General features: G+C 44.9%; 1 protein-coding gene across 1 annotated transcript in view; it reads right to left on the reverse strand.

Annotated features, from left to right (window-relative positions):
• Positions 1–14,332, reverse strand: part of LOC124775353 (transmembrane protein 132E) — a 267,220-nt gene that overhangs the window by 16,428 nt on the left and 236,460 nt on the right. The window contains exons 15-17 of the mRNA XM_047250188.1: positions 11,122–11,354; positions 1,448–1,607; positions 1,221–1,309 (exon numbers count right to left, since the gene is read on the reverse strand). Coding sequence (XP_047106144.1) covers positions 1,221–1,309; positions 1,448–1,607; positions 11,122–11,354 — 482 coding nt within the window. The remainder of the gene's footprint in view (positions 1–1,220; positions 1,310–1,447; positions 1,608–11,121; positions 11,355–14,332) is intronic.

Raw genomic sequence — 14,332 nt, forward strand, 5'->3', positions numbered from 1 at the left:
TTCGGCGTCAGTACCAAAGCGTTGTGTAGCGAGCCATGTATTCGTTGCTAGGAAGAGGTGGCTGTATGGTGGACGATCAAACACCTCCCACCAAACCCTGTTGGAGCTCTCGAGTACGACTGGCCGTGTGTGGACATGAGTTGTCGTGAAAAAACAGAACATTTGCGCTAACTCTCTTCCAACACTTGTTTTGTATCGCCGCCTTAACTTTGTCAGGGTTCGACAATACGACTCTGAGTTAATTGTTATGTCAGATTCAAGGAAATCAACGAGAGTTATTCCCTTAAGAGTCCCGAAATACAGTAACCACGATCATTCTTGTTGACAGCTTTTACATCCACTTCCTTGGTTTCTTGGGAGAACTTGCGTGTCCCATTCCATCGATTGCTTTTTTGTTTCAGAACTGACATGCTTCACCCAAGTCTCGTCCCCCATTACGATACGATCGATAACTTTGTTACCAGTTTTCTCGTAATCCCATTCCATCGATTGCTTTTTTGTTTCAGAACTGACATGCTTCACCCAAGTCTCGTCCCACATTACGATACGATCGATAACTTTGTTACCAGTTTTCTCGTAATCTTCGAAGAAGGTCAGTGTCACAGCCAACCTCTGTTTTATGTGGTCGTCCATTAGGATTTTTGGTAACCCACCTAGCAGTAAATTTGTGGTAAACAAGTTTCTCCGCCACAATTTTTTGGACTAAATTCCGTGAAATTAAGGGAAAATGTTGCGAAAGCTTTTTAATGGTGAAATGAATGTTAATACGTCAAAGAACGCAAAGTAATGGAGACACAGATCACATGTTACCACCGCTAGATTCGTAATGAGTATAGGGACGTCACGCGACCAAGATGACAGTGGCTGTAGCCTCGCCCACAGCAGCAATAGATCAAAAGGTCTGTTACTTTCTGGACAGCCTTCGCAGTATTGGTAGCTTCTACGAAATACATTAATATTTGAGGACTCGTTTTTAATCCCAGAGTGTGTCAATACGTCCACGATGCACTGGCTGTCGACATGCTCGGCAACCGTTTGCTGTAGAAGTGAAGAAACGGATGCATTCCGGGATAGCGGCTCAGGCAAACGCAAGCAGAGTTTACCTGACGACAGCAAGGTGCAAATAACGTAAACGTGAGAAAATAGAAACGGGAAAGAACATTTAGGATGATACAGAAGAATAGCACTTGCTTTGAAGCAGCGGACTCCGAGTCCTTCACGACGACTGGAGCGGCGGCGCGTGGTTGAGGCAGTAGTGGGTCTCTAACCTGTTGCTGCGGTGGTGGTGGTGGTGGTGGTGGTGCCTGCGCTGCTGCGGCTGCAGCTGCTGGTGCGGCGGCGGCGGGGGCGGCGCCGGCAGCGGGGAGGCGGTCTGCGCCCCCGCGGTGTCCGCGCCGGCGGCTGCCGGGCTCTGCTGGAAGCCGGCTGCGGGCAGCCCCGCGGCCGCGGAGGGCCCGATGCGCGCCGTCACGCCCATGTTGCGGTGCGGCGGCACCGGCGGCCGGTACTCCACCTCCAGCGGCTTGTCAGCCGCCGCCGACGCCGGCGCGGGCGCGGGCGCCACCAGCCCGTGGGGAGGCAGCGGCGGCGGCGTTCCGCTGCTGCGACTGCCGCACACACCAAGCAGTCTCTCACTACAGTCCTTCCGATGCCTCTCACCACGATCACGCGGTGACTGCCACAACAAGGACGTAATTTACGAAAGGAAGGACCCAAACCAACGTCTATCCACGACCTGAGTCAGAGAAGACGGAGGGGGAAAGGGCCCAAATCATATTTATTTCCTGGTGAATGAAGTACACTCTACGACAAAAAAGTGACGGTCGATGAAAGAATCATCCGAATGGGACAGAAATCGGTAAAGACAAACAAATTATTAAAATTACAGAAAAATTAGACGATTTATTCAAGAGAAAGAGCTTCACAAATAGAGCAAGTAAAATACGCGTGGCGCGTATGCCACCAATTATTCAGTTTGACACTGATTGCTAAAGTTGTTAGCTGTCCTCCTGAGGGATATAGAACCAAATTGTGTCACAAAATTGTTAAGGCTTTCGTAGCCACTCGTTGACAAACTGCCTATTGCCTTCTGTCTCGGGTTCTTCGGCTGACGTTCATCTGATGATTTTATTGACGTTTCGCCAGCACGAGTGGCTGGCATTGTCAAAGCTTCACCCTCCATTGCCGGTGGTGACCTGGAGCCGAGCTCGCGGCCGCAGACTGTATGTACCTGGTGCGCCAACGTCCGAGGGCTTCTCCGCGGTCATTTCCGGTAGCAAGAGGAGAACCGCACCGGAGACTCACTCCTAGGATCGTGGAAGCTCGTCTGTCATAAAAGAGTATTAGAAATGCGCTGGAAACTGAAATGAGAATCCTTCCAGGAAAGACGACGAAGTTCTTACAAAAGCCTGTTAGATATACGTAGACAACATTTCAAAGAAGACTATGCAAAAATTAAACTGTCACCATCGGATATCGGGCATAGAGATGATGAGACTAAGGTAAAAAACGGCCCGCCCTGTTGGCCGTGCGGTCTAATGCACGGTTTTTCCGGGTGGGAAGGAGTGCCGGTCCCCGGCATGAATACGCCCGGCGGATTCGTGTCGAGTTCCCGTGAGCCGGCCAGTCTGTGGATGGTTTTTAGGCGGTTTTCCATCTGCCTCGGCGAATGCGGGGTGGTTCCCCTTATTTCCGCCTCAGCTACACTATGTCGGCGATTCCCGCGCAAACAAGTTCTCCACGTACGCTACACCACCATTACTCTACCACGCAAAATATAGAGGTTACACTCGTCTGGTGTGAGACGTTCCCTGGGGGGGGTCCACCGGGGGCCGAACCGCACAATAACCCGGGTTCGGTGTGGGGCGGCTGAGGGTTGACGTGGACTGCAGTAGTCATCGTGGGGTTGCGGACCACTGCGGCTGCGGAGGGGACGGAGCCTTTCAATCGTTTCTAGGTCCCCGGTTAACATAACATAAAATAACATAAGGTAAAAAAAAAAAGATTGGGACACTTTGAGAGATGTATAGACAGACACTTTTCACTCGTTCAGTACGCGTATGGAACAAGAAAATAATTAATATTGTTTTCATGCTCTCTCCATCATGCATTGTACAGTAGCTTGAGGAGCACATACACAGCTCGACAAAAAAAAAGTGAAGAACCCAGAAAACATAAAAAAATGTTCAAATGTGTGTGAAATCTTATGGGACTTAACTGCTAAGGTCATCAGTCCCTAAGCTTACGCACTACTTAAGCTAAATTATCCCAAGGACAAACATACACACCCATGACCGAGGGAGTATACGAACCTCCGCCGGGACCATCCGCACAGTGCATGACTACAGCGCCCTAGACCGATCGGCTAATCCCGCGCGGCCCAGAAGACATAGTTGGATATCAATGTAACTTGTACATTTACACATCATCGATAGGTTGATGTAAAGAATTACAGATGCAATTCCGACATGTGTAGAACGACAAACAGAGTGGACTAGTGTTGTAACCAGGCCTGGCAGGGTGAGTGATCAGTGTGAAGGATGTGGATACCCCGCGATCTTGTTTGAGAGACAGTATCAGCGCGTGAGATTGCTTGAATGCAGCCCCATTGTGGATCTTCATTTGGCTGTCTGGCTGAATCGGCCAACTTGCAGATTTGTGGGCATTCGTATGTAACAGCCACCCGTTTTTTGACTGCATGGGAATGTGAAGGAAGGCATACTCGTCGTGAAGTTTCCGGTCGACCACGTATGACCCAAGGCAGGATTGCCATATTATGCTCCAATCACATCGCAAATCTTCACATCTGTGCCTGGAATCTGAGAACAAGTAATTGACTCACTTCAGCATTCTGTGCCATCTCGCACCATTTGTTGGAGGCTAGCAGCAACTGGACTCGCCAACTACCGTCCCATGTGTAGGCCGCCGGTAATATCACAATACAAACATCTGCGTATGATGTCGTGATTGGGAAGTATGGACTCCTGATGAATGGAGTCAAAATACGTTCAGCGAGGGAATCGCGGTTCTGCACTACACCGGTTGACATCGTCAGCGACCTGGGGATAGATGGATCCCATTCTTCAAATGTTTTGGGTAGGCACAGCGTTGTTACTCCTGGAGTAATGGAGTGGGGAATCATCAGGGATGATATTAGGTCATGGCTAATGGCACATGAGGGAACTTTGACGGTACAACGATACGTCAAGGACACCTTGTGTCAGCTGCTGAGAATTTTTCCACGTTGTATGGCCGTGGTTCATGGAACTCTTCAATCCCTGACGTTTCGTCCAAGGCAAGACTCAGCACAACCAGGAGCACCTCCGAAGATGTCCAACGTAGCCTTCGACGAAACGTCAGGGATTGAAGAGTTCCATGGACCACGGCCATACAGCCCGGAAAGATTCTCAGTAGCTGAAACATCCGGTCGTGAGACCCTGTGTCGTCATGTGCCACCTCTCAAGGAAAGTATGGTGGAGTCTGGAACCGCAAGACCGCTACGGTCGCAGGTTCGAATCCTGCCCTGGGCATGGATGTTTGTGATGTCCTTAGGTTAGTTAGGTTTAACTAGTTCTAAGTTCTAGGGGACTAATGACCTCAGCAGTTGAGTCCCATAGTGCTCAGAGCCATTTGAACCAAAGTATGGTGGTGCCATTTTTCAACACGATTATACTCGTACACAAATGACTCGTGCCTCTATGAACTGCCACATGATTTTGAAATACTCTCGTTCTAGTGAGATCCCCAGGTATGTCCCTAATAGAACTTCGTCCCAGTTTCAGAAATCAACATATCAAGGACCAGTCACTACAACTGTTGGCTCTCTTGTCTCAGGAGAAACACCATTCCCAATCAAATCAGTGGATTCATCCAGATCAGAGGGAGTGTAAGGTTATACTGGAAAGTTGGCTCATTCTGCCAAGTCCTCTGTAAAATTATGTCCATTTTATAATCACTGAGTTAACTTCACAAACCCTTTCAAGAAGTGAACTTTAATTTCGTTTTCACCTCCCTTTCTGATTGCTTACCTTCTTTGTCAGGCCGTGTATATAGCTACAGAAATACACGCCACGCCAGATTTCACTCTCTTAATTTTGTCTGTGCCCTTAAGAAATTTTTCTGACCATCATGCTAAATGCCGGTGTTAAGAAGAGTCGCTCATTTTCTTGTGACTACAACTGTAGAACTTTTACTTAAATGTGATTTAAGGTAGTTGTTTCACATGTACATAGTGAGTACGTTCCGCTAGAATAATGTGATTTGTTACGGAGAAACTTTATCTCGACAAGTAATTACTGAGAAGAGATCTATTTAAAGAATTTTAACATTTCCGGTAGAATACGCTTAATTATAACCCCGAATGCAATACTAGTCTGGCTAGGTGCTTTAAGTGAAATTCATTAGCAAATGTATGAGAGAAATATTTTGATTATCCTCCCATAATGGTGAAGCAGATGAATGGCGTCTGAAACGCATCTGTTACAAGTTGTTAGATTTCTTCTATGAATCACTTTGCTGTATTCTAGCAGATGTGTACGCTCTCCAGTACTTACTTCCGTGCACAAACATGTTGCTACGACTGATGGAATTTAACGATTTGCGGTACTATTATATCATCGAGAATGTTTCAGTGGCATTCTCTTCGGAAGTTACTCACTATGAAGGGCAGTTCCAGTTGATTCTGAACACACAGCTGCACTTTACATCTTCCCCAGGTTCAATGTGATGTCTCAAGAAGATAAAGTGCCTTGCCTCACAACTAGACATCGAAAAATGACGAAGGCTTTAAGGTCCTTTGGGGGACCTAATTAAACATCTGTGTAAACACCCGCCCTCTTACGAGGATCAGAAAGTATTTCTTCTTATTTTCTTTATTTTCATTTTGCAAGAAAAGTAAATTCCATAACCGTAGGATAATAGTTATTTTCTTACTTTTCTATATAATTACCATCTTTGTTCACAGTTTTTCCACATTGAAACAGTAGCATTTACATCTATGCGGTGTGAAGCGTGGACCTGCTTCCGAAGACAATAGAGCAAGTCTCGTCTCCAGGCATAATTTTCACCAAAACCTCTTCTTCCTTTCATTCCTCAGCCCCCTCATATTGAAGCCCAACAAAAGGTTGGATGCACTTGTATTCCTTGCCTCTTTATTGTGGTAGGTCAAAATTTCGTTTCCCAATATTCACAAACCTTGAAGTAGATCAGTTTTTCAAAATTGGCCGTCACAGCGCCTCCACTGGTGGATAACTGGAGACACATTCCATCTGCTGTTTCCCGATGGTCGTTAGGGATGGTATGGGCAACACGCTGGATGGTGTGTGAAGTCTCTGCAGTCGCTGGCCGGTAGCTCCACGTTGCTTCGGCAAACTGTGTTCGACCTTCAGCTTCTCTACAGCGACGAATCCATCTTCTAACGGCACTGGCGTCCACCGTATCATCTCCATCTCTTTCTCCAGCCTTTCATGAATACGATTGGGCGTTTCACCTTTTGCAGTGAGAAATTCAAAACAATGGTTCAAATGGCTCTGAGCACTATGGGACTTAACAGCTTAGGTCATCAGTCCCCTAGAACTTAGAACTATTTAAACTTAACTAACCTAAGGACATCACACACATCCATGCCCGAGGCAGGGTTCGAACCTGCGACCGTAGCAGTCCCGCGGTTCCGGACTGCAGCGCCTAGAACCGCATGGCCACCGCGGCCGGCTGAGAAATTCAGTTTCAGAATGCCGTCTCATACTTAGGTGAATGTCGGCTGTTTTCTATACTTACGCATTACTTTGATACATTGATGCATGGCGCTGTTTCTACAGTGGGGAGAAGAAGTTTTCAGGAAGTGTTCCGTATTCATGATTACTATATTACTAGTTCAATGAAGAAGAAAGAGGAATTACTTTCTGACTAGTCCTCGTACGATGTTGTGTTTTCTGTGTAAATCCTCCACAATCGCCTTGCGACATTGCAGGCAGTACGATCTCGGTCATCTATCGACAAGAGATTGGGACTTGATCTATGTTTTCAGTGTGCTATGAACAGCAATTTCTCCGTGAACTTGTATACGGTCAAATTATAGTGACCCGCCATTATTCATCATTTCGTTTTGCTGCTTTTGTATTAGTCGAGTTTACAGATAAAATTACTGGATGTCAGATCTGCCTGTTACGGGAAACCATGTTTGCTGCTTTTATCCCATACTCAGTGAATTTTCCTAATTTACATTTCTAAAATGAGTACTTCCTTTAAGTGACAATTGATCTACGAAAATTTGACTAAAAATAGTTATTGTCTGTTATTGCCATTACCAGCACCCTCTGCACATTATCGGGAACAAATTCAAATGGCTCTGAGCACTATGGGATTTAAATTCTGACGTCATCAGTCCCCTAGAACTTAGAACTACCGAAACCTAACTAACCTAAGGACATCACACACATCCATGCCCGAGGCAGGATTCGAACCTGGGACCGTAGCGGTCGCGCGGTTCCAGACTGTAGCGCCTAGATCCGCTCGGCCACTCCGGCCGGCTTATCGGTAACAAACAGCTTGTCATTTGCTACTATATAACATTAATGTGAATTTAGTTAGTGAGTTAACACATCACTTTGTGTCTAACAGTAATTTTGTTGTACAAAGATATTTCGCGGGTGTACAGGGTGGTCAGAAACACTCTTAAAATCTTGTAAGGGCGCTGCTGGGGAGGTTAGGCTCAGAAATAATTGTTAAAAATTTTTTCGATAGGTTGCCCCGTTTCCGAGTTACTTAGCATTGAAGTTAGTCAATCAGGGCGTTACGCTCGCAAATGCAAGCACTTGACAAGCTAAACCGCGGTAATGCACAGACATCTGAATTACCGTGAATTACGAGTTGTTCAAACGCTCATTACTATTTAAAATATGCCTTTTTCGGAACTCATAAAGTGAAGTTTGGATACCAAACGAAGAACATATTAGGCCACACTGCCTCCTGCAGGCTGCAACGATCTGATTGGTTAACTTCAATGTTACTTAAATTGCAAACGGAGCAATGTATCTAATTTTTCTCTTAACAATTGTTTCTCAACACAGCAGTCGTACAAGCTTTTCAGACTTTTCTGACCACCCTGTAAATGCAATTACTTACAGCTTTCACAAATATTTCTTTATCTGCATTATCATGGGTGGCCGAGAAGTGCACACAAACACTAACACTACACATATTTTACAGAACTTCGTTAATAATTAACACTTTTCAACGTCGCTAAACGGCGGGGTCAGGGATTTTCTCTGCCTCGTGATGGCTGGGTGTTGTGTGATGTCCTTAGGTTAGTTAGGTTTAAGTAGTTCTAAGTTCTAGGGGACTGATGACCATAGATGTTAAGTCCCATAGTGCTCAGAGCCATTTTTGAACGTCGCTAAAACACAATGTAAATATTGCTGTTGTATGTCGAGTCCCAGTTGACGTTCACTTGCTGTCGATTGTGTTTGGCGACAAATCTGAATTTCGTTTACTTTCTTACTCTCTCTCTCTCTTTCTCTTTGTGTAAAATTCCTTTGACGTGTTAAATAGTATACCACTGTACAGTGTGGTGTACTGACTTATTATCTGTTTTCCTTCTACTAACGCCTTTTGTATGTAGTAGTTTTACTCTTTTGTGAGTTTATGGTACAGGCTGTGGGTGGATTTTAATATTTGTAAATGTGTTCCTATTTCAGGTGGGTGATTGTTGCGGGAGATTGGGTGGCCAGCAAATGTGCTATTGGAGTTGTTACTTCTTATAGTTCTTAAGTGTTCTGTATATATTATCTTAAAGTTCTTGCAGTTTTGCCCTGTGTATGCTGACTAAAAAGTGTTGCAAACAATTTCATATATATCTGATACGTTGATTTTATTTCTAAACGTTTCCTGTGTTCTGAGATATTTCGTGTTGTATAGTGTGTCTTGTATCCAATACGAAGTCCAAGTTACTTTATAATATTTGTAAACTATTTTATTAATGTAGGTGAGTATGTGACAGTTTGTGATGAGTCTGGCTTGTTGTGTCTTGCATATGTTCCTTGTCTCTGTGTTTTGTTCTCCAGTAATCTTGTACAATGCCTTCTGTAGACGCAACCTGTGCATTTCTCTCCGTTGACATTTTTGTTGGTCTTTATCATGCGGGTGTCCATACCATTTTGCACTGCTATTTGTTTTACAGTGTTTCGCTCCTACGTGTAGTTCATTTTGCTAATGAGTGTTCAGTTTACTTTGTGGAGCACGAATCTGAATCTTGTTTGTTTGTGTGTCAATGGTGGTTTGACTGTTAATGGTAATACTCGTGGTTGTCGGTTTCCTGAATATTGTGAAGTCATGGTTGTTGTTTATCCTTCGTATAATGAGATCCATGAAGTTTATATCCAGTAATTTTGACCCAATATTGCTTGCTTCACTGTGCTGCAATGTAAGGTGTAAATTGTGAATAGTCAGAAACTGGTCTCTAAAAAATTGGGCCAGTAGGAATTTAGCAAGTGGCGCAGTTGTTCGCAAATGCTGTTCACAAACAGTCTAGTAAGCATGAAGTGCATTCGCAATTTGCAGTTGCGAAAGTGGACAACCATTAGTTGTCTAAGGGACTGACGACAAATTTGTGCTGGACCAGGAATCGAACCCAGATTTCCCACTTTACTTGAGTGGTCGTCTTAAGCGCTTTGGCTATGCGTGCGCGACTCATGTCCCAGACTCAAACTTCCAACTTTCTGCGTCACAGCCTGTAATCGCACATACGTTATACACTGAAGCGCCAAAGAAACTAGTATAGACGTGGGTACTCAAATACAGAGGTATGTAAACAAGCAGAAGACGGCACTACTGTCAGCAACGCCTATATAAGACAAGTATCTGGCGCAATTGTTAGTTTGGCTACTGCTGCTACAATGGCAGGTTACCAAAATTTAAGTGCGGTTTGAAAGTGGGACACAGCATCTACGAGGTAGCGATGAAGTGGGGATTCTGCTGTACGATCATTTCACTAGTGTACCGTGAATATCAGGAATCCGGTAAAACACCAGATCTTCGACATCGCTGTTACCGGAAAAGATCCTGCTAGAACGGGACCAACTACGACTGAAGAGAATTATTCAACGTGACAGAAGAGCAACCCTTCCACAGAATAGTGCAGGTTTCACTATTGGGCCATCAACAAGTGTCAGCGTGCGAACCATTCAACGAAACATCATCGTTATGGACTTACGGAACCGAAGGCCCGCTCGTGTATCCTTGAGAATTGCACGACACACAACTTTACGTATCGCCCGGGCCCGTCATCACCGTTATTGGTCTGTCGATGACTGGAAACATGTTGCCTGATCGGACGAGTCTCGTTTCAAATTGTATCGAGCGGATGGATGTAAATGGGTATGGAGATAATCTCATGAATCCATAGAGCCTGCGTGTCAGCAGGGGACTGTTCAAGCTGGTGGACGCTCTGTCATGGTGTTGGGCGCGTGCAGTTGGAGTGATATGGGACCCCTGATACGTCTAGATACGACTCTTGACAAGTGACACGTACGTAAGCAATCTGCCTTATCACCTGCATCCATTCATGTTCATTGTGAATTCCGACGGACTTGGACAATTCCAGTAGGACGTCCAGAATTGCTACAGAGTGCCTTCAGGAACACTCTTCTGAGTTTAAACACTTCCGCTGGCCACTAAATTCCCCAGACATGACATTATTCAGCATATCTGGGATGCCTTGTTACGTGCTGTTCAGAAGAGATCGTACTCTTACAGATTTATGGACAGCTTTGCAAAATTCATGGGATCATTTCCCTCCAGCACTACTTGAGAAATTAGTCGAGGCCATGGCACGTCATGATGCGACACTTTTGCGTTCTCGCGTGGACCCTACACGATATTAGGCAGGTGTGCCAGTTTCTTTGGCTATTCAGTGTATAATTCCTGTACACGGGAGGACATTGTAGTCGAAAGTCTCTGCCTGGTATCGGCGAATAAATACATATTGCAGTGCCTGTGTTGTTAAGAATAATGATGCAATATTGTGCCGGACATGCACGCATGTCAGAAGGTACACTGCATCGTTCTGCCTGACAACACAGGTACTGCGATATCGCAGAAGTGCTAGCGGCGCCGGGCGGTACTCACATCTGCCACATCCTCTCTGGCGGCGTGGGCAGCGCCGGCTCCCTCGAGTGCTGTCGCACCGGCGTGGCGGGCTGCGGCCTCTCCCTGTCCCTCTCCCTCTCCCTCTCCTTGTCCCTCTCCTTCTTGCAGTAGGTCGAGCTGTCCACGGCGGGCACGTGCCGCACCGCCGCTGCCGATGCCGATGACGCCTGCATCTCCGTCGACTGCTCCAGCGGGTTCGCCGTGATCCGTACCTGTGCCCGACACAAGCACTGCAGCTGCGCGCTACATCCCTCCAGAACATGAACGGAGGAGTATTTATGTAGACATCACGAAGGAGACTGATCCAGTGTTTTACTCACATTTGTCATAACGAATCGATAAGCTTCCATGGCAGATTAAAACTTTGCGTCGAGCAGGGATTCGAAACCGAAATATTGAGTAAGGCGGTCAGGCCGGATCGTGAGACGTCCCTGGACAGCTCGGTTGGTAACTGCAATGCCCGTGAAGAAAAGGTTCCCGGGGTTCAGATCCCGATCCGACAGAGTTTCAATGTGCCAATAAGTGTCACAGTTTTCATGTTTCACCATGTCACGCACGCACATTTGGAAAACTTGAATAAAAATAGTACGGCACATCTATACGATAACCGATTCATCGAACAGGAGATACCTTGTATAAGTTTTCCAAACAGCACGGGAGCAAACTCACTCCGCCGCCCTAGGTTTGGGAACACTTTTCGAAACCACACCGCACTAATCACTGATACCCACGACACGATTGTGTAGGCTATCAGCCCATATATGTGAAATTTTCTCTGATTCCATCCATAGGTTACATTAGACGACAGACGTTCAATGTAAGTAATAATAGATCCCCTCCAGGAAACGCGGTGGATTCGTGATTTCCTGTCAGAAATGTCACAGTACGTAGTACTAGATGGAAAGTCATCGAATAAAACAGAAGTAATATCCGGCGTTCCCTAAGAAAATGTTATAAATCCTCTATTGTTCCTGATTTATATTAACGACATAGAAGACAATCTGAGTAGCCCCCTTGAATTATTTGCAGATGGTTCTCTCATTTACCGTCTTGTAAAATTATCAGATGACCAAAACGAATTGAAAAATGATTTAGATAGCACGGATTCTTAAAATATAGTTCTTGTGAATCACAACTAGCTCTTTATACTCATGAAGTGATGATGATGTTTGGTTTGTGGGGCGCTCAACTACGAGGTCATCAGCACCCGTGCAAAGTCCCAGTTTTTTCACAGTCCAATTTTTTTTCACAATCCGTTGTAGCCACTGTTATGATTGATGAGGAGGATGATGAAACGATGAGGACAACATAGGCACCCAGTCCCCAGGCTAAGAAAAGTCCCCAACCCGTGAGCCATAGGTATACTCATGAAGTAATGAGTGCTGTCGACAGACGATATCAAATTGATTCCATACTTTTAGATTTCCAGAATGCTTTCGATACCTTTCCTCACAAGCGTCTTTTAACCAAACTGCATGCCTGCGGAATATCGCCTCAGTTGTGTGGCTGGATTCGTGATTGCTTGTCAGAGAGGTCACAGTGCGTAGTAATAGATGGAAAGTCATCGTGTAAAACAGAAGTAATATCCGGCGTTCCCCAAGAACGTGTTATAGGCCATCTATTGTTCCTGATCTGTATTAACGACATAGGTGACAACCTGAGTAGTCCTCTTAGATTGTCTGCAGACGATGCTGTCATTTACCGTCTTGTAAAGTCATCAGATGACCAAAACGAATTGCAAAATTTTGCTAACTGTATGGTGCGAAAAGTTGCAATTAACCCTGAATAAAGAAAGGTGTGAAGTTATTAATATGAGTACTAAAAGAAGTCCGCTAAATTTCATATACGCGGTAAGTCACACAAACTGATGGCCGTAAATTCTACTAAATAGTTAGGGATTACAATTAAAATAACCAAAATTGGTACGATCACATAGACAATGTTGTGGGTAGAGAAAACCAAAGACTTCGATTCATTGGCAGGACGCTTAGAACGTGCAACAGGTCTACGAAGGAGACTGCTTACACCACGCTTGTCCGCTCTAGCCTGGAGTACTGCTGTGCGGTGTGGGATCCGCATCAGATGGGACTGACGAATGGAATCGGAAAAGTTCAAAGACGGGCGGCTCGTTTTGTACTATCGCGAAATAGGGGAGATAGTGCCACAGACATGATACGTGAATTGGAGTGCTAATCATTAAAACAAAAGCGTTTTCCGTTGCGACGGGTTCTCATGAAATTTCAATCACCAGTTTTCTCCTCCGATTGCGAAAACATTCTGTTGGCACCCATCTACATAGGAAGAAATGGTCAACACGATAAAATAAGAGAAATCAAAGCTCGCACAGGAAAATTTAAGTGCTCGTTTTTCCCGCGCGCCATTCGAGAGTGGAACTGTTGAGAGACAGCTTGAAGGCGGTTGATTGAACCTTCTGCCAGGCGCTTTATTATGAATAGCAGAGTAATCACGTAGATGTATATGCAGATGTGGAACGTTCATGGTTCCCGAACTCATATAAACAATTTTTCATTAACGGTCACCAGTATTCTGCTCGCAATTTATGTGACGACCGACCACATGCAGATATCGTCGATGCCTTCGCTAACGTCTATTCCCCGATTTCTTACGAATATATTTTATTAACATGGTGGTTCATGCGGTATCTAACTGATGGTCATTTTTTTCCTATTAAGGTAGTCGCTACGAGTCTTTAAATGAATGCCTCATAGAAGGAAAGAGTAAAACATCATAACAACCGAAGTCCAATTCAGTATATTTAGTCACATTAACCATTGTGGTTACAAGTAGCTCCTATTATGTTCCTTTTTGCTATAATTTAATAGGATATTCCAGTGTTTATACTGTGGCAGAGTGGACACCGGTGACTTTTTGGTGTCATCTTAGCAGCTGTCTCAATGAAAGGTGAGTCACATTGATGGAAGTTGCTGAAAATTACTTTACCATAGCCGCAAGCTGCGTAAAACAACAACAGTATTTTTTTCTTTTCTTTCTTTATATCCACCTGATCCTTCAAGATACTTATCCTTAAATCCTATGTAAAGTGTGCCTTGTTATGGCAAAGTAAAACTTAGAAAACCATTGTACAAGTATCACCTACACCAATACGAAAGCCATTTTTATGAACATAAATTAATTTTAATAGCGTCAAAATGTATTAGAAGCGATCTCC

The sequence above is a fragment of the Schistocerca piceifrons genome, chromosome 1 (assembly GCF_021461385.2).
Source record: "Schistocerca piceifrons isolate TAMUIC-IGC-003096 chromosome 1, iqSchPice1.1, whole genome shotgun sequence".
NCBI classification, from domain to species: Eukaryota; Metazoa; Arthropoda; class Insecta; order Orthoptera; family Acrididae; genus Schistocerca; species Schistocerca piceifrons.